General features: G+C 48.7%; 1 protein-coding gene across 6 annotated transcripts in view; it reads right to left on the bottom strand.

The window, feature by feature from the left end:
* Positions 1 to 22,626, bottom strand: part of OGDH (oxoglutarate dehydrogenase) — an 833,675-nt gene that overhangs the window by 103,985 nt on the left and 707,064 nt on the right. For all 6 annotated transcript variants that reach the window (XM_069214267.1, XM_069214270.1, XM_069214268.1 and 3 more), the window contains 2 exons: positions 11,683 to 11,808; positions 9,293 to 9,365 (listed from right to left, as the gene is read on the bottom strand). In XM_069214267.1, coding sequence (XP_069070368.1) covers positions 9,293 to 9,365; positions 11,683 to 11,808 — 199 coding nt within the window. The remainder of the gene's footprint in view (positions 1 to 9,292; positions 9,366 to 11,682; positions 11,809 to 22,626) is intronic.

Here is a 22,626-nt window from a genome sequence, read left to right as displayed (position 1 = left end):
AGTTGGGGGAATGCCTATTCAATGTTCTAGTATTTGTGTTACTATAATAAAGTACCTTTATTTTTGGAATGCTGAGTGGTTCTTTCATGTGTGCGAGTGTTGTGGTAGTATTGCATAAGGTTTGCATGTCTCCTAGAGAAGTCTTGGCTGCTCATCCACAGCTACTTCTAGAGATCCCTGGCTTCCTAGGCATTTCCTGGGCACTGCCTAAACTTCACTATTATGGGATACCTGGAATAAGGTGATAACACCATAGGTGCTCACCACACACCAGGGCAGCTTCCTACAACCTTGCTCCAGAATTCCTAGGTATGCCATCACAAAGATGGCTACCCTTTGGAAAATTGTGTCCACCTCATAGAAGCCCACCTTAAGGGCGGGACTAGCCTGGAGGTGGCACACCTAACTGACTAGCTAATTTTCCCACCTGTCAAGGTGCCAAATGGGCTCTGGACAGGGGGGTGGGGGGCTTCCTCTCCTGTGAGGGGAGCCAGATTTTCATTTCAAAGGCAGCAGCCCTTTGAGGCTTGCCACCTTGTCAAGGCTAATCAGCAGGTCATCCTGTGGGAGAGGGTGTTACACCCTCTTCCCGGACAGGCTTTTGTTCTGGGCCTCCTTGGAAGGTGCTCATCCTAGGGGGCCAGAGCGGCAGACCGGCAGGAACCAGTCAGTGAGCACACCAAAAGCTGGTAGCGTTTCAAGGTACACCTCTAAGGGGCCCTCTGGCTGCATATGTCGGTAAATCAAACAGGCATCCGTGTGGGTTCACCAATACGAGATGTTTGATACCAAACATTCTATCGTCAGTGAAGCATTTCACTGGGGAACTCGTATTGACCAGTGTCCAGCACATGCATTAAAAATGGCTTCTCTGGTCACTTAATATATCTGAGATTTGACAAAGACATAGCAGAGGCATATTTGCTCATGCAGACATGCCCTCACATGTAATATAATGCCTTAGGGCATTAAGGCCTGCTATAGGGGCGACTTACATTTACTGCATACAGTGTTAACGGACAGGGCACACAGCCTGTCATGTTTTCACTTTTGTCTGCTCCAAGACACGTAGCCTGCAATGGAAGCCTGTCATGTGCTTGTTGAGATATCCTTAGGCACACAACGTAATGCAGCCCTTAGGGACTTTCTTTCATACCCTAGATACAAGGGTACCATTTACTGCTAAAGGTTTTGCCAATTGGGGAAACAACTGCGCAGTTTTGGGAAGGAGCTTCAGCACTGGGGACCTGGTTAGCAGGAACCCAGTGCACTTTCAGTCGAAATCACATCAGATATCATGCAAAAAGTGGGGATACCATGTCAAAAGAGGCATTTTCCTACAATAAGAGCTACTAGAATGAGGGTGAGAGACATTTGATTGTGCTTCTGAACCACAAACAGAAGAGGGAGAGGTGGAAAAGCGTAGGCAAATATCCCTGACCAGTTCATCCACAGATCATTGTGCTTGAAGTACAAGTTACTTACCTTCGGTAACAAAATATCTGGTAGAGACATTCTAGTTGCAGATTCCTTACCTTAGAATTTCCCCCAGATGTCAGAATGGATCTGGAGATTTTTCTTCGAGCAATACCCTTGCGCGTCGGTAGGTGGCGTCGGTTGACTCCACAGGCGTCATAGTCGCCCTGACGTCATCGGGAGTAGTATATAGACACCGCCTTGCACAGTGACGTCAGTTTCTTTTAACGACTTTCCACGCCAAAGCGCAGAGCCGCTAAGGACAGATTGGTGCGCCAGAGCTAAGGACCTGAAAGGGGAATCCCTGTCCCTAGAAATCAGTTTGCAAATGGGGAGGATGGGTGGGCAGTAAGGAATCTGCAACTAGAATATGTCTCTACCAGATATTTTGTCACCGAAGGTAAGTAACTTGTACATATGATAGGGACTTCTAGTTGCAGATTCCTTACATTAGAATAGATATCCAAGCAATGCCATCCTCCGAGGTGGGCTTCGAACCAAGATCATACTAGGACGTCCTGCAGGACCGAACGACCAAAGTAGCCGTCTCGACAGACTCGACTGTCCAGGTAGTAGTGCTTAGCAAACGTGTGCCGGGACGCCCACGTAGCTGCCTGACAGATATCCAGGACAGGAACTCTGCATGCTGACGCAGTGGAAGCAGCAGTTGCTCTGGTGGAATGAGCACGCAGGCCCTCAGGGGGTTGGTTCTTGGCCAAAGCGTAGCACATTTTGATGCAAAGAAGCACTCATCAAGAGATGGTACGCTTTTGCATTGCCTTCCCTTTTTTGACACCCATTTACCCGACAAAGAGTTGATCATCCACCCGGAAATCTTTAGTACGATTAAGACAGAACACCAATGCTCTTTTTAGGTCCAGACAGTGGAGTCTCTGCTCATGAGAAGGATGTGGGGGTGCATAGAAAGTAGGCAGGGTAATGGACTGGCCTACATGAAAAAGCGTAACCACCTTTGAAAGGAAGGAAGCCTTACTGCACACCACCATTTTGTCAGGGTGCACAGATAAGTACGGAGGTTTAGACGAAAGGGATTGAAGCTCACTCACCCTGCAAGCAGAAGTGATGGCAACAGGAAAGACAGTTTTGAAGGTAAGGGGCCGCAAGGGACAATTGTACATCAGCTCAAACAGAGTACACATGAAGTAAGAACAAGATTGAGATCCCACTGAGGCATGATAAATGGAGTGGGAGGACATAAATGGGTGAGGCCTTTTAGGAATCTACTCACAATAGGAGATTTAAAAAGTGAGGGCTGATCAGGTAACCTAAAGAAAGGCCGAAATGGCAGATAAATACCCTTTAAGGGTGCCTAAAGCAGAGCCCTGCTGGGCCAAAGAAAGAATGAACAGAAGAACCTCAGATAGAGGGGCGGGGGGAAAATCAACAGATTTGTTGGTGCACCATGCCACAAATTTATTCCAGCGACCGGTGTATACAGTTGGTGGAGGGACGCATGGCTGCCAAGATAGCATTGCAGACTTCGGGCGGAAGATCAAAAGTCAACTGGCACCGCTCAATATCCAAGCGGGTGAAGGACCGGTTGGGGTGAAGGACCGTCCTCTGTTGCTGTGACAGAAGATCTGCCTGAAGAGGCAGTCTGAGTGGAGGATCGATGGACATGCTCAATAGCTCTGGATACCAGACTCTCCGTGCCCAGTCCAGAGCCACCAAGGTGACTTGGGCCTGGTCGTTCCTGATCTTGAGAACTCTTGGCAGGAAGTGGTGCAGGCATAAAGGAGGCCGGAGTGCCACTCGAGATGAAAAGCGTCTCCGAGAGAGTGCCGCCTTGGAAACTCCAACACGCAAAACAGCTGACATTGCGCGTTCCTGGCGGAGGCAAACAGATCTAACCTAGGCACTCCCCGCTGCAAAAGAGACCTTGCGCCACCTCCGGATGGAGACGCCATTCACAATCGGCTGTGCATCGACAGTTAAGTTTGTCCGCTCTGGCATTGAGAGAACCCGCCAGATGTTGAACCACCAGGGTAATGCCCTGATGTTCCAGCCATGTTTAGAGGCGTAGTGCCTCCCAACAGTGTCCAGGACCCTACTCTGCCCTGTTTGTTGCAGTACCACTTGGCGGTAGTATTGTCCGTGGACACCTGCACTACTTTCCCTTTGAGAGAGGGAAGAAACGCAAGCCTGATCGCCGGAGCACCAGAAGATTGATATAGATCCCAGACTCCGCCGGAGACCATAGGCCTCTGATCTCCGCATCTCCCATGTGGTTGCCCCAACCAAGAAGTGATGCATTAGTCACAATAGATGAATCCGGTTGGGGAAGGGAGAGGGATCTGCTGTGGACCCAATGCAGATTTGAAAGCCACCACTGCAGGTCTTTCGCAGTCCCCTACGAGATCCAGAACATGTCATAGAGATTCCCCTGATGCTGCACCCACTGGAACTTCAAGTCCCACTGCAGAGCCCACATATGCCATCTTATATGTGTTACTAGCAGGATGCAGGAGGCAATGAGGCCCAGCAGCCTTAGAGTCGGTGTCACCGAAACCCAAGACTGAGGCCAAAAGATCAGAATAATAGCCTGAGTATCTTGGACTCGCTTTTAGGGAGGATAAGCCTGAAACTGCACTGTGTCCAGAACAGCTCCGATGAAAGGGAGCATCTGAGAGGGAGTCAGGTGTGACTTCGGCATGGTTATAGTGAACCCCAGCGTGTGCAGGAGGTTCGCCGTAGTCTGAAGGTGGGACACGACTTTCTGGGGCGAGTCCGCCTTCAACAGCCAGTCATCGAGGTAGGGGAAGACGGACACCCCAAGGCCGAAGGGGGCACGGTAAACTGAAAGTGCTCTTGACCTACTACGAATTGTAAGTAACGTCTGTGGGCAGGCAGGATGGGGATGTGGAAATAAGCGTCTTGCTACCATCCAGTCTCCTGGGTCCAAGGCAGAATAGAACCTGAGCCAGGTTGAGCATTTTGAAGTTCTCCTTCTTGAGGAAGTAGTTCAGGTCCCGAAGGTCTAGGATATGACGTAAGCCCTCGTCCTTATTCGGCACCATAATGTAGCGGGAATAACACCCACGACCTACTTCGGGCATAGAGACCTTTTTTATAGCTACTTTGGCCAAGAGAGCCGCGACTTCCTGGCGGAGAAGTGCCAAATGATCCTCTGGAAGGTGACTGAAGGATAGAGGCATGGCTGGTGGAGCAGATTCAAAAGGGAGTGAGTAGCCCTTTTAAGCAATCTGCAAAACCCACCTGTCCGTAGTGATGGATTCCCAGTGGGGCAGGTGATGGTGAAACTGGATGGGAGTAAGGGGACGGACTCTGAGGGTTTGGAGGCTGCAGCGGGAGCAGGGGTGGACTGGGCAGACCTCTGGTTCCCTGTCCCATGCCCACGTGGGATTCCACGTCCCTGGCCACGCAGAGGCTGGACAGCATGGGTGGCACGGTGGCTGTGTGGAGGACGCGACAGGGAGGACGCGACAGGGAGGACGTGACAGGGAGCCCCTTTTATGGCCACAAAAGAGGCGAAAAGCTGACTGCGGGGACGAGGGGCAGAGGAAAAACCAAGGGACTGAGCCGTAGTCCAGGAATACTTGAATATCTCCAAGGCAGAGTCCGCTTTGTCTCCAAAGAGGCGGGAGCCATCAAAAGGCATGTCCATGAGGGACTGTTCGACATCCCCAGAAAAAACAGAAGGCCACCATCGTAGCAACCGATCTGCCCAGAGACTCGGTCCTGTCCAGCCCACAACGGATTGTGAACTTTGCCACATCTCTCCCATCTTTCACAGCTTGGGAGACGACAGCACGGGCCTCCTCCGGTATTTGTGGCAGGACTTGCGCAACCGTATCCCACAAAGAGGGAGTATAGCAGCCCAAAAGGCATGCAGTGTTCCCAGATGGCAGCGTGAAACCGGAGAAAGAAAACAACTTCTTACCAAACTGTTCCAGCCTTTTTAATTCCCTGTGCGGAAGGGAATGCGACTGAAGAGGAAGCCTGGACGGCAAGACACTCAGGCGTGGGGTGTTGGGAAAGGAATTTAGGGTCATTCGGAGCAGGCCGATGGCGGCGTGTGATAGTCCTATTCACAGGAGCCCCTGTGTTGGGTTCGGACCAAGTACCCAAAAGAACATCAGTGAGGGCTTCATTGAATGGCAAAAGGAGTTCTGATGTTGGAGTTCCAGGCTGAAGCACCTCTGTCAGGAGATTGGACCTGACCTCTACAGTAGGAACTCAAGGCCAAGGACCTCAGCTTCACTACTGACCACCATACCAGAAGTTGCTCCCTCCAACGTAGCCACGGTAGGAGGAGACAGCATGCCAGAGTCAGGAGAAGTATCCAGACCACTGGCGTCACCCAATTCCTGAGCCCAGTCCAAAGATGGGTCATCCTGGTATTCATAAGGGTCCAGAGACCCCTCCAATCCCTCCCCGAATTCGTACTCATAGAAAAAAAGGGTCCGAATCCGACCTGGGGCGAATAGGTCCCATCGAAGACAAAGGCGGTGTCAGCCGACGCCGCCCCAACTCCAAGTTGTTGGGGACAAGGATCAGGTTGACGTCGATAGTGGGCACTAATGACATCGGAAGCGTCGACAATCGACCCGCTGCCGGAGAAGGTCTCAAGGGTGCGACCGGTGCCAGTGCAGATCTGCGAGCGGATCCGGAGGGGGCCTCAGTGGCTGGAGCCGGAGGCGCGAACCCGAAGGCTCCTCAACCGAACCCCTTGGGCCCGAAGGCACCATATCGGGGTCGGTCCACCCAAAGATGAGGCACATGGCCTCACAGAACTAAGTTAGGCGGGGTAGCTCCAGCAAACTTAGGTAAGTGCGGAGCGCACCCATACGCAGGCTTTGAGGACAGAGGCCTTGAGTCTCAATGCTTTTCCCGCGTCACGTCAGCCGAGCGACAGGGAGAAGTCGGAGAGCCATGGGACCTCTTCGACTTCTTACCTGCACCTGAAGATTTAGAAGACGAGTGGTGATGGCTTCGTGAACGGTCTCAAGACCGGGACTTCCGCAGAGTCAATTGCCGAGCCGCCATTAGCTTTAGGGACAGCTCCGGGTGCATGGCCCGGCACTCTGAGCACAACTTAGAAGGCGCTCGAGACACCACAGACAAACCCGATGAGGATCCGTCACTGACATTGTGACGTGACAGTCCTCACATGGCTTGAAACCGGTCTTCGGGGACAACCTCGACGCACCAAAAATTCTCACAAAAACTCAACAAAACGGTTGAAGTCGGCCAAAAAGAGACCAGGGTAGCTCTTCTCCAGATCAGCACATGGAGAGGAAAGAAAAGAACGGACGTCACTGTGCGACAGCAGTGTCTATATACTACTCCCGACGTCATCACGACGACTAAGACGCCTACGCTGCTGCGACCCGCGGAGTCGACCGACACCACCTACTGACACGCAAGCATATTGCTTGAAGAAAAATCTCCGGATCCAGTCTGACGCCAGGGGGAAATTCTAAGGTAAGGAATCTGCAACTAGAAGTCTCTATCAGATTCGCAGGATTGGGAACCTAGAGGTGAAGTCGGGGCATTTTGCATTGTCTGCTGTTGCGACCAGGTCTATATGTCTATACTGGGAAGGGCCATAAGTGGGCACCAAACACACACCCTCAGCAGCACAGGGGTGGCTAGGTGCAGGGTGCAAAAAGGACGTCGGGCTCCCAATTCTGGTCTATGGGTGGGGGACACCAAGGGTCACTCAGAGGCTGCAGGCGACGTCCAGGGGGTTGTCTCCGGCAGACCACAGGGTGTACAGGGAGGAGGGCTGCCTGCCTTAACGTTGCTGCACCAGAGGTCGGGTTCTCCATGGCCTGGGGGCTGCAGGTGCAGTGGGTCTTTAGGCATCAGATATCTTAATCAGGAGCTTCAAGGGGATCCTTGGGATTCCCTCTGCAGGCACCGTTGTGGAGGGGTGGAGAGGTCAACCCAAGGAGGGCACTTGCTTGGAATCACCTGGGGATCCTCTCTAGCTGGGTGGGCCATTTGGACACAGGCCGTGGGCGTTGGGTGCAGAGTGGTCAGGACTCACGCATTCTGGAGTCCTTGGTTGTTGATTCTTCTTGGACAGGGACGCTGTCCTCGAGTTCTTGGTCCTTTTGGGTGCAGCGCAGCCCTTTAGAGCTTGCCAGAGGCCGCTGGTCCCGCTGGACGCGTCACTTTTCTTTTGCAGGTTCTTTAAAGCAGGAAACAGGCCGGTAGGACTGGGGCCAAAGCAGTTGTGGTCTTCCTTTTTTGCTGTGGGTTTCAGCTAAGCAGTCCTTTTCAGGTAACCAGGAATCTGGTGAGCTGGGTTCAGGGAGGCCCTTAAATCCTAGATTTAGAGGTGTTTTAGGAGTCCGAGGGCAGTAGCCAATGGCTTTTGTCCCAGAGGGTAGATACACCCTCCTTGTGCCTTTGGGAAGGGGGCACAAACCTAATCCTATTGGTCCCTGCCCTCCAAACCAAGATGGAGGATTCTGCAGTGAGGGGGGGTTACCTTGGCTCTGGACACCAAGGTGGCCCTGGCTGCGGTGATCACTCCTCCCTGTTTTCCCTAATTTTCCTGCCGGACTTGCTGCCAAAAGTAGGGCTTTGTCCAGGGGCGGGTAACTCCACTAGCTGGAGTGCCCTGGGGCACTGTAATACGAGGCTCACACCTTTGAGGCTCAACGCCAGGTGTTACAGTTCCTGTAGGGGGGAGGTGTGAAGCACCTCACCCCCAAGACAGGCTTTGTTTCTGTCCGAGAGCACAAAGGCTCACACCCCATGTGGTCAGAAACTTGTCTGAAAGTGGCAGGCTGGCACAGACTGGTCAGTCCTACACTACCTCTAAGATGCCCTCTGTGTGCAGTTTTCAATAAATCCTTTACTAGCATCAGTGGGGATTTATTGTTATGAGAAATTTGATATCAAACTTCCCAGTATTCAGTGAAGCCACTATGGAGCTATGGAGTTTGTAATCACAACCTCCCAGCCCATGTACTCAATATGGCTACACTGCACTTACAATGTCTAAGAATGGATATAGACACTGTAGGGGCATGTTGATCATGCAGCTATGCCCTCACCTGTGGTATAGTGCACCCTGCCTTAGGGCTGTAAGGGGGGTGTCTTACCTATGTCACAGGCACCCTGAGAGGGGTGCCATGTGGACTTTGCCTTTTTCTCCCCACCAGTACACACAGGCTGCTTTGGCAGTGTACATGTGCTTGTTGAGTGGTCCCCTAGGGTGGCATAATACATGCTGCAGCCCTTGGGGACTTTCCCTTGCCACAGGGCCCTTGGTACCATTACAAGGGACTTAACTGTGTGCCAGGGTTGTCTCAATTTTGGAACAAAAGGTACAGATTTGGGGAAAGAGCACTGGTGCTTGGGCCTGGTTTGCAGGATCCCAGCACACTTCCAATCAAAGTTGGCATCTACACTAGACAAAAAGGAGGGGGGGGGGGGGGGGAAGAAGATAACCATGCCAACAATAGCACTTTCCTACAAACATGATCGAAAACAATACCGAAAGGTGTGGTGCTGAACAATGACCTGAAGGGAGCCCAAAAATGTCTTGAACCAGAGGACTGTAAAACACGTCTGAACCAGACGGCGGAAAGAAAACAATCTAACAATGAAGTCAATGCCCAGGCTCATTATCACAGAGAGAAGGAGTCACTTTACCTCGTTCCTCAAAAGACTTCTTTGGAAAAAACACCTTGCACCATCTGCACCCAACACTAGATGGCATAAGTATGCAAAGCATGTTTATCAACAGCCACACATGCCATTGAACAATCACACATATACATATCCACACACACACAAGCTACAACACACAACATACCTGGAAGCATTTCATCAAAGCTAGACCGAGCTTCAGGGTGACGCAGTAAGGATTTTGGAGTGAAGACAATGAGCTGGTAAAGAAAACAAAAGCAAAAACAGGAATTAATATCCAAGCAGAAGAAGGGACGATTGCACAGTGCAATGAATGGCCAGCACTCACCTGCTGGAACATGCAAGGGTTCAGGACAGGTTTCTATAAGCAAATTCCACTCTTGCAAGTTATACAGCAGGATAGGCCTAACCTCTCTACAGGGTGTTGTTCTCTGTGCCCTTTCAATGATATTACTATAAGGCTGTTGCACTTACCTTAACTAGCAGATTACCTGCTTTTAAAAGGACTTATGACACAATAAGTTACAAAACAGAAGGGCACAAAATCAAATAAGTGAACATTAGGCATGCCTATTGTTTGCCATTACTGGAGATGCAGGACCAAATAAAACGGTTCCCCCTCCTGGACTCTTTAAAGCAAACTATTAACTCCCCTAAACATTTTAGTGAAAAAGGTGTAAAAATCACATCATCTTCCCAAAGGAGCAAATCTAGCCCATAATTAAAGCCTCAGCTTGTGACCTTCCACAACTGCATTATCCTTTCTCTGACACTGCACATTTTATGGTTATCTTGGGTATCCTCAGAAATTTCTGCCTGTGTTTTCCTCTGCAAGTTGCAGATTCTGAAGGTAGCAGGGGGTTGTGGATTCCCCCTGAGCGAAATGAGAAAATAGCCAAATATAGCAAACTTTTTTTTTTTTGGATAAGTGGAGAAAAAGGTGGTTGAGAAAAGTATGTTTTTTCTAAAACATTGCATCAATCAAAAGGTTTGCAAAGGTTTGCTTTGTTCACCACCTTACCTTTTTGCAGTCTTGTAAGCGGTAGTCCATTTGGTCTATTTTTTGTGGTTTAACCATACTTCCAGTTGGTGGTGGAAACTGGTATGTTTGTAAATCATGGGTGAACTCAGAAAGCTATACATTTTTTAAAACTAGACAAAATGTCTAATTCACCAAGGGGTCATTTATGTAGGTCGCTCGTCGTTTACCAAAAGAAAATAATTGCAGATTTAAAAATAATGTAAACGAGCACTGCCACAGCTAGTATGCTCGCCCTTGTAACCTAATGACTTTGCGAAGACTGTTTGGTGATGCCGTGCATTGTCAAAAGTAGCCACACAAATAGTGTACTGTTTTTATGGGGAGAAGTATTGGAACGCTGAATGGTAGAAGCTTTGTGGATTACCACAGAAACTGGAACTTAAGTTATGAAGGGCATTCTTGGTAAGAAAGCATAGCTGGAACCATGCAAGTAATATCACTTTGGGTTCATCTGAGTTTCTAGGTTTCCGAAATGCCCAAGGGTTATTTGGTCGCAGGCTTACTAGAGACCCAATAGAGCAGCTATTCACCATGGCAAGTGACAGGAAATTGAGATTTCCCACTCACTGCAGGCCCGTATGTCGAAATGACACTGAAAATAATCCAACTTTTCTCTGGTTTTCAATAGGGATGTGGATGCTCTACATCATGGGGATGCGGTTGGGCGGGCGAAATCAGAAAGACAACACCCATTTTTTTTTTTTTTTTTTAAATATCCACAACATTAAGTTGCCTATGGTAAATTCCCCAACCTGCCTATCTATGGATTTTGGGAGTGGGAGCGGGGGGAGTCTAAGATCAGAGATATTGTTGATTAGTCAGAAAGATAGTTGGGGCTTTAGGGTTGGGAGAGTGGCCTGCTGTCAGGATGAGCCAGTCCCCACCCATTTAAAAAAAGATATATCCTCGAAAGCCAATGGGCCTAGTGTAAATCCCTAAAACGGCCCATCAGGAATTTCAGAAAGACTAATTGGCCTGTTCTGGTGTGCGGTACAACCTGATGGGTGGGCAGGCTGCCATATCCACTTCCCACCTTTTTCTTTAATTATTTTTTCTAAGTTTATAGTGTACTTTCTGCTCCATTAAAGGGGAGGGTGTTCTCAATGAATATTAGTGCCATTATGGGGTGTGGGCATGGCTTGATATCTGGTAAAGCCACATCCTAGTCCCCTTTTTGTGGCCAAGGACTCCATGGTACCTTTTGGGCTTGCTGCTTTACCTCAGCAAAGCTTTTTCCTTACACCCAGACTTTGACTTTCAAAGAGCAAATCACTGAAGTAATGCTATGGATGCCAGCAAGCTGTCCACTACATTCTAAAGGTTGAAGTAGCAGATTGTTATACTATGGCTAACCACAAACAATCTGCTTTGCATTCGTGGGAACAGTACTAAAGACCTGGATAAATGTTACAATGTATTCATCTTAACATACATCTAACCACCTTCCCATGTAAAAAGTGGCACTCTGTATGGACCATGATGAGAAGAGAGAAAAAAAAAAAAAAAAAACCTACTGGCTTGCGGAAGGGGAGCAAGATCTGCCTGCGGAGCACATGGAAGAAGTTGCCAGGGCTGGAGCAGTTCACTACAATCCAGTTACAGTCATACAGCTGGCGCACTGCAAAGTCTTCTGTGATTTTCTACAAGAGAGAAAAAGCACTTAGGCGGTCGGTAAGAAAGATTTCACAGTACACTGCCATTGCGTCAGAGTATCAAGACAAATGCAAGTCCTCTGAATTAATTACTTTAAATTTACTGCATTAAGACAAGTCAAGTCCAACAAGCACATACATTAAAATGAAAATGTCACTTACCCAGTGTACATCTGTTCGTGGCATCAGTCGCAGTAGATTCGCATGTTTTGCAATAGCTCGCCATCTGGTGTTGGGCCGGAGTGTTACAAGTTGTTTTTCTTCGAAGAAGTCTTTCGAGTCACGGGACCGAGTGACTCCTCCTTTTGTCTCCATTGCGCATGGGCGTCGACTCCATCTTCGATTGTTTTTCCCCGCAGAGGGTGAGGTAGGAGTTGAATTGTAGTAATAGTGCCCATGCAATGGAGTGACTAAGTATGCACCTATTTAAGGTTGAGATGATACATATATAAATAATTGGAGGTAACTTCCAAACTGCTACAGGCTCCCGGGGAGGCGGGTGGGCACATGCGAATCTACTGCGACTGATGCCACGAACAGATGTACACTGGGTAAGTGACATTTTCAGTTCGATGGCATCTGTCGCTGTAGATACGCATGTTTTGCATAGACTAGTAAGCAGTTATCTCCCCAAAAGCGGTGGATCAGCCTGTAGGAGTGGAAGTAGTCTGAAATAATGTTCTTAATACGGCTTGACCTACTGTGGCTTGTTGTGCGGATAACACGTCTACACAGTAGTGCTTGGTGAATGTGTGAGGCGTAGACCATGTGGCTGCCTTACATATTTCTTGCATTGGGATGTTTCCTAGAAAGGCCATGGTAGCACCTTTCTTTCTGGTTGAGTGTGCCCTTGGTGTAATGGGCAGCTGTCGTTTAGCTTTAAGGTAGCAGATTTGGATGCATTTAACTATCCATCTGGCTATACCTTGTTTTGATATTGGGTTTCCTGCATGAGGTTTTTGAAATGCAATAAATAGTTGTTTAGTCTTTCTGATGTTTTTTGTTCTGTCAATGTAATACATCAATGCTCTTTTGACATCTAATGTATGTAGTGCCCTTTCAGCTACGGTATCTGGGTGTGGAAAGAACACTGGAAGTTCCACTGTTTGATTTAGATGGAACGGTGAAATAACCTTTGGCAAAAATTTAGGATTGGTCCTTAGGACGACCTTATTCCTGTGTAGTTGTATAAAAGGTTCCTGTATTGTAAACGCCTGAATCTCGCTTACTCTTCTTAGGGAAGTAATGGCGATGAGAAATGCCACCTTCCAGGTTAGGAACTGTATTTCGCAGGAGTGCATGGGTTCAAAAGGTGGACCCATAAGTCTAGTTAGGACAACATTTAGGTTCCATGAAGGAACAGGTGGTGTTCTTGGTGGTATAATTCTCCTAAGGCCCTCCATGAATGCTTTAATGACTGGTATCTTATATAGGGAAGTTGAATAGGTAGTCTGCAGGTATGCAGATATTGCTGCAAGGTGTATTTTAATGGAAGAGAAAGCCAGGTTAGATTTTTGTAAGTGAAGCAAGTAACCCACTACATGTTCTGGAGTTGTGTGTAATGGTTGTATTTGATTAATATGGCAGTAGCAAACAAACCTCTTCCATTTACTTGCATAGCAGTGCCTGGTGGATGGCCTTCTGGCTTGTTTTATGACTTCCATACATTCTTGGGTAAGTTGTAAGTGCCCGAATTCTAGGATTTCAGGAGCCAGATTGCTAGATTCAGCGATGCTGGATCTGGGTGTCTGATCTTTTGGTTGTGCTGTGTCAACAGATCTGGCCTGTTGGGCAATTTGATGCAGGGTACTACTGATAGGTCTAGCAGCGTTGTGTACCAGGGTTGCCTTGCCCAAGTTGGTGCTATCAATATGAGTTTGAGTTTGCTTTGACTGAGTTTGTTTACCAGGTAAGGAAGGAGAGGGAGAGGAGGAAAAGCGTAAGCAAATATCCCTGACCAGTTCATCCATAGGACATTGCCTTGGGATTGTTCGTGTGGGTATCTGGATGCGAAGTTTTGGCATTTTGCGTTCTCCCTTGTCGCAAACAAGTCTATCTGAGGTGTTCCCCAGAGTTTGAAATAAGTGTTCAGAATTTGGGGGTGAATTTCCCATTCGTGGACCTGTTGGTGATCTCGAGAGAGATTGTCTGCGAGTTGATTTTGGATCCCTGGTATAAATTGTGCTATTAGGCGAATTTGGTTGTGAATTGCCCAACGCCAAATCTTTTGTGCTAGCAGGCTTAACTGCGTGGAGTGCGTCCCCCCCTGCTTGTTTAGATAATACATTGTTGTCATGTTGTCTGTTTTGACGAGAATGTATTTGTGAACTATTATTGGTTGGAAAGCTTTTAGTGCTTGAAAAACTGCTAGAAGTTCTAGGTGATTTATATGCAGTTTTGTTTGATGTACGTTCCATTGTCCTTGTATGCTGTGTTGATCGAGGTGTGCTCCCCACCCTGTCATGGAAGCATCTGTTGTTATTACGTATTGTGGCACTGGGTCTTGGAAAGGCCACCCTTTGTTTAAATTTATGTTGGTCCACCACAGAAGCGAGAGGTAAGTTTGGCGGTCTATTAACACCAGATCTAGAAGGTGACCCTGTGCTTGTGACCATTGTGATGCTAGGCACTGTTGTAAGGGCCTCATGTGCAGTCTTGCGTTTGGGACAATGGCTATGCATGAAGACATCATGCCTAGGAGTTGTAGTACCCTCTTTGCGTGTATCCTTTGTGTTGGATACATGCGTTGTAAGATGGTGTTGAAATTTTGAATTCTTTGTGGACTTGGAGTGGCTACTCCTTTTGATGTGTCTATTATGGCTCCCAGGTATTGTTGTACCTTGCGCGGCAGAATTTTGGATTTTGTGAAATTGACGGTGAACCCTAGTTTGAAGAGGGTTTGTATGATATGATTTGTGTGATTTGAGCACTGTATTAACGAATGGGCCTTGATTAGCCAGTCGTCTAGATATGGGAACACATGTATTTGCTGCCTTCTTATGTGTGCAGCGACTACCGCTAGGCATTTGGTAAAGACTCTTGGTGCGGTTGTTAATCCGAAAGGCAGTACCTTGAATTGGTAATGTATTCCTTTGAATACAAACCTTAGGTATTTCCTGTGCGATGGGTGTATTGGTATATGGAAATAAGCATCCTTGAGGTCTAAAGTTGCCATGTAGTCGTGTAGTTTTAGCAATGGCAATACTTCTTGTAGTGTGACCATGTGAAAGTGGTCTGATTTGATGAAAGTGTTCACTACTCTGAGGTCTAGGATTGGTCTCAGCGTTTTGTCCTTCTTTGGTATCAGAAAGTACAGTGAGTAAACTCCTGTGTTTATTTGTGTGTTTGGCACTAATTCGATTGCATTCTTTTGCAATAGTGCCTGCACTTCTATCTCCAGGAGATTGGAATGGTGTGTTGTCAAATTTTGTGCTTTTGGTGGTATGTTTGGAGGGAATTGTAGAAATTCTATGCAATAACCATGTTGGATAATTGCTAGAACCCAAGTGTATGTAGTGATTTCCTCCCATGCTTTGTAATAATGACTTATTCTTCCCCCCACTGGTGTTGTGTGGAGGGGGTGAGTGACATGTGAGTCACTGTTTAGTAGTAGGGGTTTTGGGGCTCTGAAATCTTCCTCTATTTCTAGGGAATTGCCCTCCTCTATATTGTCCCCGAAAACCTCCTCTATACTGTCCCTGGTAACTGGACGGTGTTGCTTGTGAGGTGCTGGCTTGTGTGCTCTGACCCCGAAACCCCCCTCGAAAGGGCGTTTTACGGAATGTGCTGTAATTCCCTCTGCTCTGCGGGGAGTAGAGTGCGCCCATGGCTTTGGCAGTGTCCGTATCTTTTTTGAGTTTCTCAATCGCTGTGTCCACTTCTGGACCGAACAGTTCTTTTTCATTAAAAGGCATATTGAGAACTGCTTGTTGAATCTCTGGTTTAAATCCAGACGTTCGGAGCCATGCATGCCTTCTGATAGTTACAGATGTATTAATTGTCCGTGCAGCTGTATCTGCAGCGTCCATGGAGGAGCGGATCTGGTTGTTGGAAATGGTCTGTCCCTCCTCAACCACTTGTTTTGCCCTATTTTGTAAGTCCTTGGGCAGATGTTCAATGAGATGTTGCATCTCGTCCCAGTGGGCTCTGTCATAGCGCGCAAGTAGTGCCTGGGAGTTCGCGATGCGCCACTGGTTTGCAGCTTGTGCTGCGACTCTTTTACCAGCTGCATCGAACTTGCGGCTTTCTTTATCTGGGGGTGGTGCATCTCCAGATGTGTGAGAGTTGGCCCTTTTCCTAGCTGCTCCTACAACGACAGTCTGGTGGCAGCTGTGTAGTGATGAAAACCGGGTCTGTAGGAGGCGCCTTATACTTTTTTTCCACCCTTGGTGTGATTGCCCTACTTTTGACCGGCTCCTTAAAGATTTCTTTCGCGTGCCGGAGCATACCAGGGAGCATAGGCAGGCTTTGGTATGAGCTGTGGGTGGAGGAGAGTGTGTTGAATAAAAAATCATCCTCGACCTGTTCTGAGTGGAGGCTTACGTTGTGAAATTGTGCTGCTCTAGCCACCACTTGAGAATACGCGGTGCTGTCTTCTGGTGGAGATGGCTTCGTAGGGTATGCCTCCGGACTGTTATCTGACACTGGGCGTCGTATAGGTCCCATGCGTCTTGATCTTGGTCACCCTGGCTTATGGTGGTGTGAGCTGGGGAGTGTGATGGAGTTCGTGCTGGTGAGACGTTAATCACGGGCGGAGGAGAGGGTGGTGGGGTAACTCTTTTCACCACTTTTGGTTGTGGTGTCTGTTCAGTCTGGAACTCCAACCTTCTCTTTCTCCTAATGGGGGGAAGGGTGCTTATTTTTCCTGTCCCCTGCTGTATGAAGATACGCTTTTGCGTATGGTCCACATCAGTTGCTTGTAGCTCTTCCTCAAACCTATGCTTTTGCATTTGGGAGGTTAGCGAGTGCTCTTCTGTATAAGAGCCTGAAGCTGGGTCGCTTGCAGTTTGTTTCGGCATCGAAACCCTGTCTGCGTGTTTTTTCGGCTCCGAGGTGACTTTTTTCTTTTTCGGGGCCGAAACCTCTCGGCGTCGATCTTCTTCGGTGCCGCTGTCTCGGCGTCGAGCCGTGTCCACACCGGCATCTCGGTGTCGAGGCTTGTCTCCAGCACTTTCTCGGTCCCGAGAAGGCTGCGTGCCGGTGTCTCGACCGGAGTCGGACGACCTCGGCACTGTTTGGGCCTTTTTCGGTGCCGACGGTCGGTCACCGAATTTATGGGTGGAGCCATGGCCGGATGGCAGTGGCGTCCCCTGGGCCTTGTAAATCTTTCTCTGTGTGGTTTTCGACGTCTTACTCACGGTTTGTGTATCGTCGAATCCTTCGGAGTCCGATTCTTGGATCGAGAAGGTACCTTCCTCTTCCTGCTCCTCGAACTCTCGGTGGGCTGTCGGCGCGGACGCCATCTGAAGTCTTCTGGCTCGACGGTCTCGGAGTGTCTTTCGGGACCGGAACGCACGACAGGCCTCACAGGTGTCTTCACTGTGCTCAGGTGACAGGCACAGGTTACAGACCAAGTGTTGGTCTGTATAGGGGTATTTATTGTGGCATTTGGGGCAGAAACGGAACGGGGTCCGTTCCATCGGCGTTCTTCAGCACGCGGTCGGGCCGACCAGGCCCCGACGGGGGATCGAAAAACTACCCCGAAGGGCACCGGAGCTCTTCGATCTTCGATGCGGTGTGGAATCTAAGTACGCCGATCCCGAACGCAACAATACCAACGAAAATCTTCCGAAATTAGCTAATTCTCCGTTCCGAAACTCGGAGCGACAGGAACACGTCCGAACCCGATGGCGGAAAAAAAACAATCGAAGATGGAGTCGACGCCCATGCGCAATGGAGACAAAAGGAGGAGTCACTCGGTCCCGTGACTTGAAAGACTTCTTCGAAGAAAAACAACTTGTAACACTCCGGCCCAACACCAGATGGCGAGCTATTGCAAAACATGCGTATCTACAGCGACAGATGCCATCGAACATACCATTACAAAAAAATCATAAAAACAAACTGATAGTAACTAAAATATAAATTAATTTAAAATACATTGAAACGTAATGGCAAGGGATGTAAAGAAAGAATATAGTAGATGAAGTGTAGAAGCAAGTCAGTGGACTCTACACTTCTTTGGTATACATCAGATACATTTTCTAGCCTGTAAATGCTTAGGACAAAATTTCCAAACTGAAAAGCTCCTTAGTTACACAGCCAAAGCACTCAGAAGGAGCCTCAGATTAATTTAGTTTATATAATTTTGATATAGAGCCAGACAGCACAGTCATTTTCAAATCTCACAACTGGAGTATCGGAGACAATTGATAAGTAAGCAATAGCCAGATGTAGCCCCATCACTAAGGAAAGTGAAAAGGTAAGTGTGGCTTACCCTGTAAGCATCTGTACAGCACTACATGCTACGAAGATTCACATGCTCTCCATATTCCAGCAATCTAGTGTTTGGTTCAGATGTCTGCAAGTTGTTCTTAGAAGGTTTCTTTTGAGTCATGGGGTATAGGGTGACTCCTCTTAGTTGGCAAGTTTTAGGTGTTCCAAGGGTTTGGTAATATAGTAGTTAACAAATCTTTCTACTTTGATGCATAGTAGGCACATGTAATTCTTGTAAGATGTCTATACATTCCTGCAGGTGAAATGTAACCAAACTCTGGGACCTCAGGTGCAAAAATCGCTAGATTGAGCTGTATTGAGTCTGGGTGCCTGATCTGGTGAGAATTTGGGCCCTGTTGGAAAAGCTTCTTGTGTCAGACTGATGGACATCATGGGGAGTGCTGAGTACCAGGGTTGCCTTGTTAAGTTTCAGGTGCTTGTCATATCTTCTGCACCAAAAAAGGGAAGGAGTGCCAGCAAAGGAAAAGTTTAAATACAGATGCCTGACCAGTTCATCCATAGTGTGTGGCACACAGGGTGTGGGTCCTGGAGGTGAAGCTTGGGCATTTAGTTTTCTCAGGGAAGGCAAAGAAGTTTGTGTGTGGAGTACCCCAGCATCCGAAGTAGTGGTGCAAGACGTGCAGATGGAGTTCCTAAGTGTGGACTTGTTGATGCGTCCTGATTTAGCTGCACTTACTGTGACCAAGATTATGAAGTAGCGTGATGGTCGCTTGTCAGGCAATGTTTTCTAGGCACTGCTGCCTGTTTGCATTCTTGATCAGTCAGTCATCCAGGTAGGAGAAATGCATGGAGGCCTCCCTCCTTAAGGGAGCGACCACTGCCAGGCACTTGAAGACCTTTGGGGCTATGGTGACGCTGAATAGAAGTACTTTGAAATGGTGGTGACTACTTACCACAAAGCTCAGGTAGTGTCAGTGTGCAGGATGAATGGGAATATAGAAATAGGCATCCTTGAGATCTAGTGCTGCCATGCAGTCGCCTTCTTGAAGCAGAGTGATGGCATTCTGCAGCATCACCATTTGGAAATGTTCGGAGAGGATGTACCAGTTGAGACCAGAGGCCCAGGATGGGCTAAAGGGAGTCGTCCTTCTCCTGGGAAGGAGGAAGTAAAGTGTACACTTCCTTGCCGACACGAGGGCACTGGTTCTATGGCCCCTTTTTGAAACAGCGCTTAGACAGCTTCCTCCAGGAATGTGCCTACAGGGGTGGGATTTTAGGGTGGGGTGTAGGAAGTTGGCTCTGTATGCACTATTTCAAAGTAAGGAATAGTATGCACAGAGTCCAAGGGTTCCCCTTAGAGGTAAGATAGTGGCAAAAAGAGATAATACTAATGCTCTATTTTGTGGTAGTGTGGTCGAGCAGTAGGCTTATCAAAGGAGTAGTGTTAAGCATTTGTTGTACATACACACAGGCAATAAATGAGGAACACACACTCAGAGACAAATCCAGCCAATAGGTTTTGTTATAGAAAAATATCTTTTCTTAGTTTATTTTAAGAACCACAGGTTCAAATTGTACATGTAATATCTCATTTGAAAGGTATTGCAGGTAAGTACTTTAGGAACTTTGAATCATTACATTAGCATGTATACTTTTTACATAAAACACAATAAGCTGTTTTAAAAGTGGACACAGTGCAATTTTCACAGTTCCTGGGGGAGGTAAAATATTGTTAGTTTTAACAGGTAAGTATGTCACTTACAGGTTTCAGTTTTTGGTCCAAGGTAGCCCACCGTTGGGGGTTCAGAGCAACCCCAAAGTTATCACACCAGCAGCTCAGGGTCGGTCAGGTGCAAAGGTCAAAGAGGTGCCCAAAACACATAGGCTTCAATGGAGAGAAGGGGGTGCCCCGGTTCCAGTCTGCCAGCAGGTAAGTACCCGCGTCTTCGGAGGGCAGACCAGGGGGTTTTTTTAGGGCACCGGGGGGGACACAAGTCAGCACAAAAAAGTACACCCTCAGCAGCGCGGGGGCGGCCGGGTGCAGTGTGCAAACACGCGTCGGGTTTTCAATGGTTTCCTATGAGAGATCAAGGGATCTCTTCAGCGTTGCAGGCAGGCAAGGGGGGGGGGGCTCCTCGGGGTAGCCACCACCTGGGCAAGGGAGAGGGCCTCCTGGGGGAAACTCCTGCACAGAAGTTCCGTTTCTTTAGGGGCTGGGGGCTGCGGGTGCAGGGCCTTTTCCAGCCGTCGGGAAATGGAGTTCAGACAGTCGCGGTCAGGGGGAGCCTGGGGATTCCCTCTGCAGGCGTCGCTGTGGGGGCTCAGGGGGGACAACTTTGGTTACTCACAGTCGTAGAGTCGCCGGAGGGTCCTCCCTGAAGCGTTGTTTCTCCACCATTCGAGTCGGGGTCGCCGGGTGCAGTGTTGCAAGTCTCACGCTTCTTGCGGGGAGTTGCAGGGGTCTTTAAATCTGCTCCTTGAAACAAAGTTGCAGTTCTTTTGGAGCAGGGCCGCTGTCCTCTGGAGTTTCTGGTCTTTCTCGAAGCAGGGCAGTCCTCAGAGTATTCAGAGGTCGCTGGTCCCTTGGAAAGCGTCGCTGGAGCAGGTTTCTTTTGGAAGGCAGGAGACAGGCCGGTAAGTCTGGGGCCAAGGCAGTTGGTGTCTTCTGTTCTTCCTCTGCAGGGGTTTTTCAGCTCAGCAGTCCTTCTTCTTGTAGTTGCAGGAATCTAAATTCTTAGGTTCAGGGGAGCCCTTAAATACTAAATTTAAGGGCGTGTTTAGGTCTGGGGGGTTAGTAGCCAATGGCTACTAGCCCTGAGGGTGAGTACACCCTCTTTGTGCCTCCTCCCAAGGGGAGGGGGTCACATCCCTAATCCTATTGGGGGAATCCTCCATCTGCAAGATGGAGGATTTCTAAAAGTTAGAGTCACTTCAGCTCAGGACACCTTAGGGGCTGTCCTGACTGGCCAGTGACGACTCCTTGTTGTTTTCTTTGTTTCCTCCGGCCTTGCTGCCAAAAGTGGGGGCCGTGGCCGGAGGGGGCGGGCAACTCCACTAGTTGGAGTGTCCTGCGGTGCTGTGACAAAGGGGTGAGCCTTTGAGGCTCACCGCCAGGTGTTACAGCTCCTGCCTGGGGGAGGTGTTAGCATCTCCACCCAGTGCAGGCTTTGTTACTGGCCTCAGAGTGACAAAGGAACTCTCCCCATGGGGCCAGCAACATGTCTCTAGTGTGGCAGGCTGCTGGAACCAGTCAGCCTACACAGATAGTCGGTAAGGTTTCAGGGGGCACCTCTAAGGTGCCCTCTGGGGTGTATTTTACAATAAAATGTACACTGGCATCAGTGTGCATTTATTGTGCTGAGAAGTTTGATACCAAACTTCCCAGTTTTCAGTGTAGCCATTATGGTGCTGTGGAGTTTGTGTTTGACAGACTCCCAGACCATGTACTCTTATGGCTACCCTGCACTTACAATGTCTAAGGTTTGTCTTAGACACTGTAGGGGCACAGTGCTCATGCACTGGTGCCCTCACCTATGGTATAGTGCACCCTGCCTTAGGGCTGTAAGGCCTCTAGAGGGGTGTCTTACCTATACTGCATAGGCAGTGAGAGGCTGGCATGGCACCCCGAGGGGAGTGCCATGTCGACTTACTCATTTTGTTCTCACTAGCACACACAAGCTGGTAAGCAGTGTGTCTGTGCTGAGTGAGGGGTCGTCTCTAGGGTGGCATAAGACATACTGCAGCCCTTAGAGACCTTCCCTGGCATCAGGGCCCTTGGTACCAGGGGTACCAATTACAAGGGACTTATCTGGATGCCAGGGTGTGCCAATTGTGGAATCAAAAGTACAGGTTATGGAAAGAACACTGGTGCTGGGGCCTGGTTAGCAGGCCTCAGCACACTTTCAATTCAAAACATAGCATCAGCAAAGGCAAAAGGTCAGGGGGTAACCATGCCAAGGAGGCATTTCCTTACATGGGGCATCAGATTTTCTAGGCAGTAGCCGTGGAAGACCACTGCTTGGACCTTGTTGTCTGATGTGATTTCCCGCCAGTGAGGTAGGAAATCTTGCAGTCTATCCCTGACAGGTGAGAGGGAGCCAATGTTTGGGAGGTGGAGGCCCCTTTATGTAACATCCTTTAACCCAGCTCCTGTTGTTGCCTCTGTAGATACCCCCTAGTGTACCCTACAGCAACTGCTGAAGGTAGGTTTGCTGCCTCTGATGCAAGGGAGTAGGGTCTGGGAAGGTGGATTTGGAGATTGACCAACACTGGTACCTTCAAAAGGAGCACCTCACTAACAGGGGATACCTGGTATAAGGGAATTGTAGGAAGCTGGGCTGGTGAGGACCTGTTGTGCTATCACCTTATCCCAGGTCCAGGTATCCCCCATTAGTGGGGCATAGTCAGAGT

This window comes from Pleurodeles waltl, chromosome 11 (assembly GCF_031143425.1).
Source record: "Pleurodeles waltl isolate 20211129_DDA chromosome 11, aPleWal1.hap1.20221129, whole genome shotgun sequence".
In the NCBI taxonomy this organism is placed as follows: domain Eukaryota; kingdom Metazoa; phylum Chordata; class Amphibia; order Caudata; family Salamandridae; genus Pleurodeles; species Pleurodeles waltl.
This window is presented reverse-complemented; position numbering and strand designations above follow the sequence as displayed.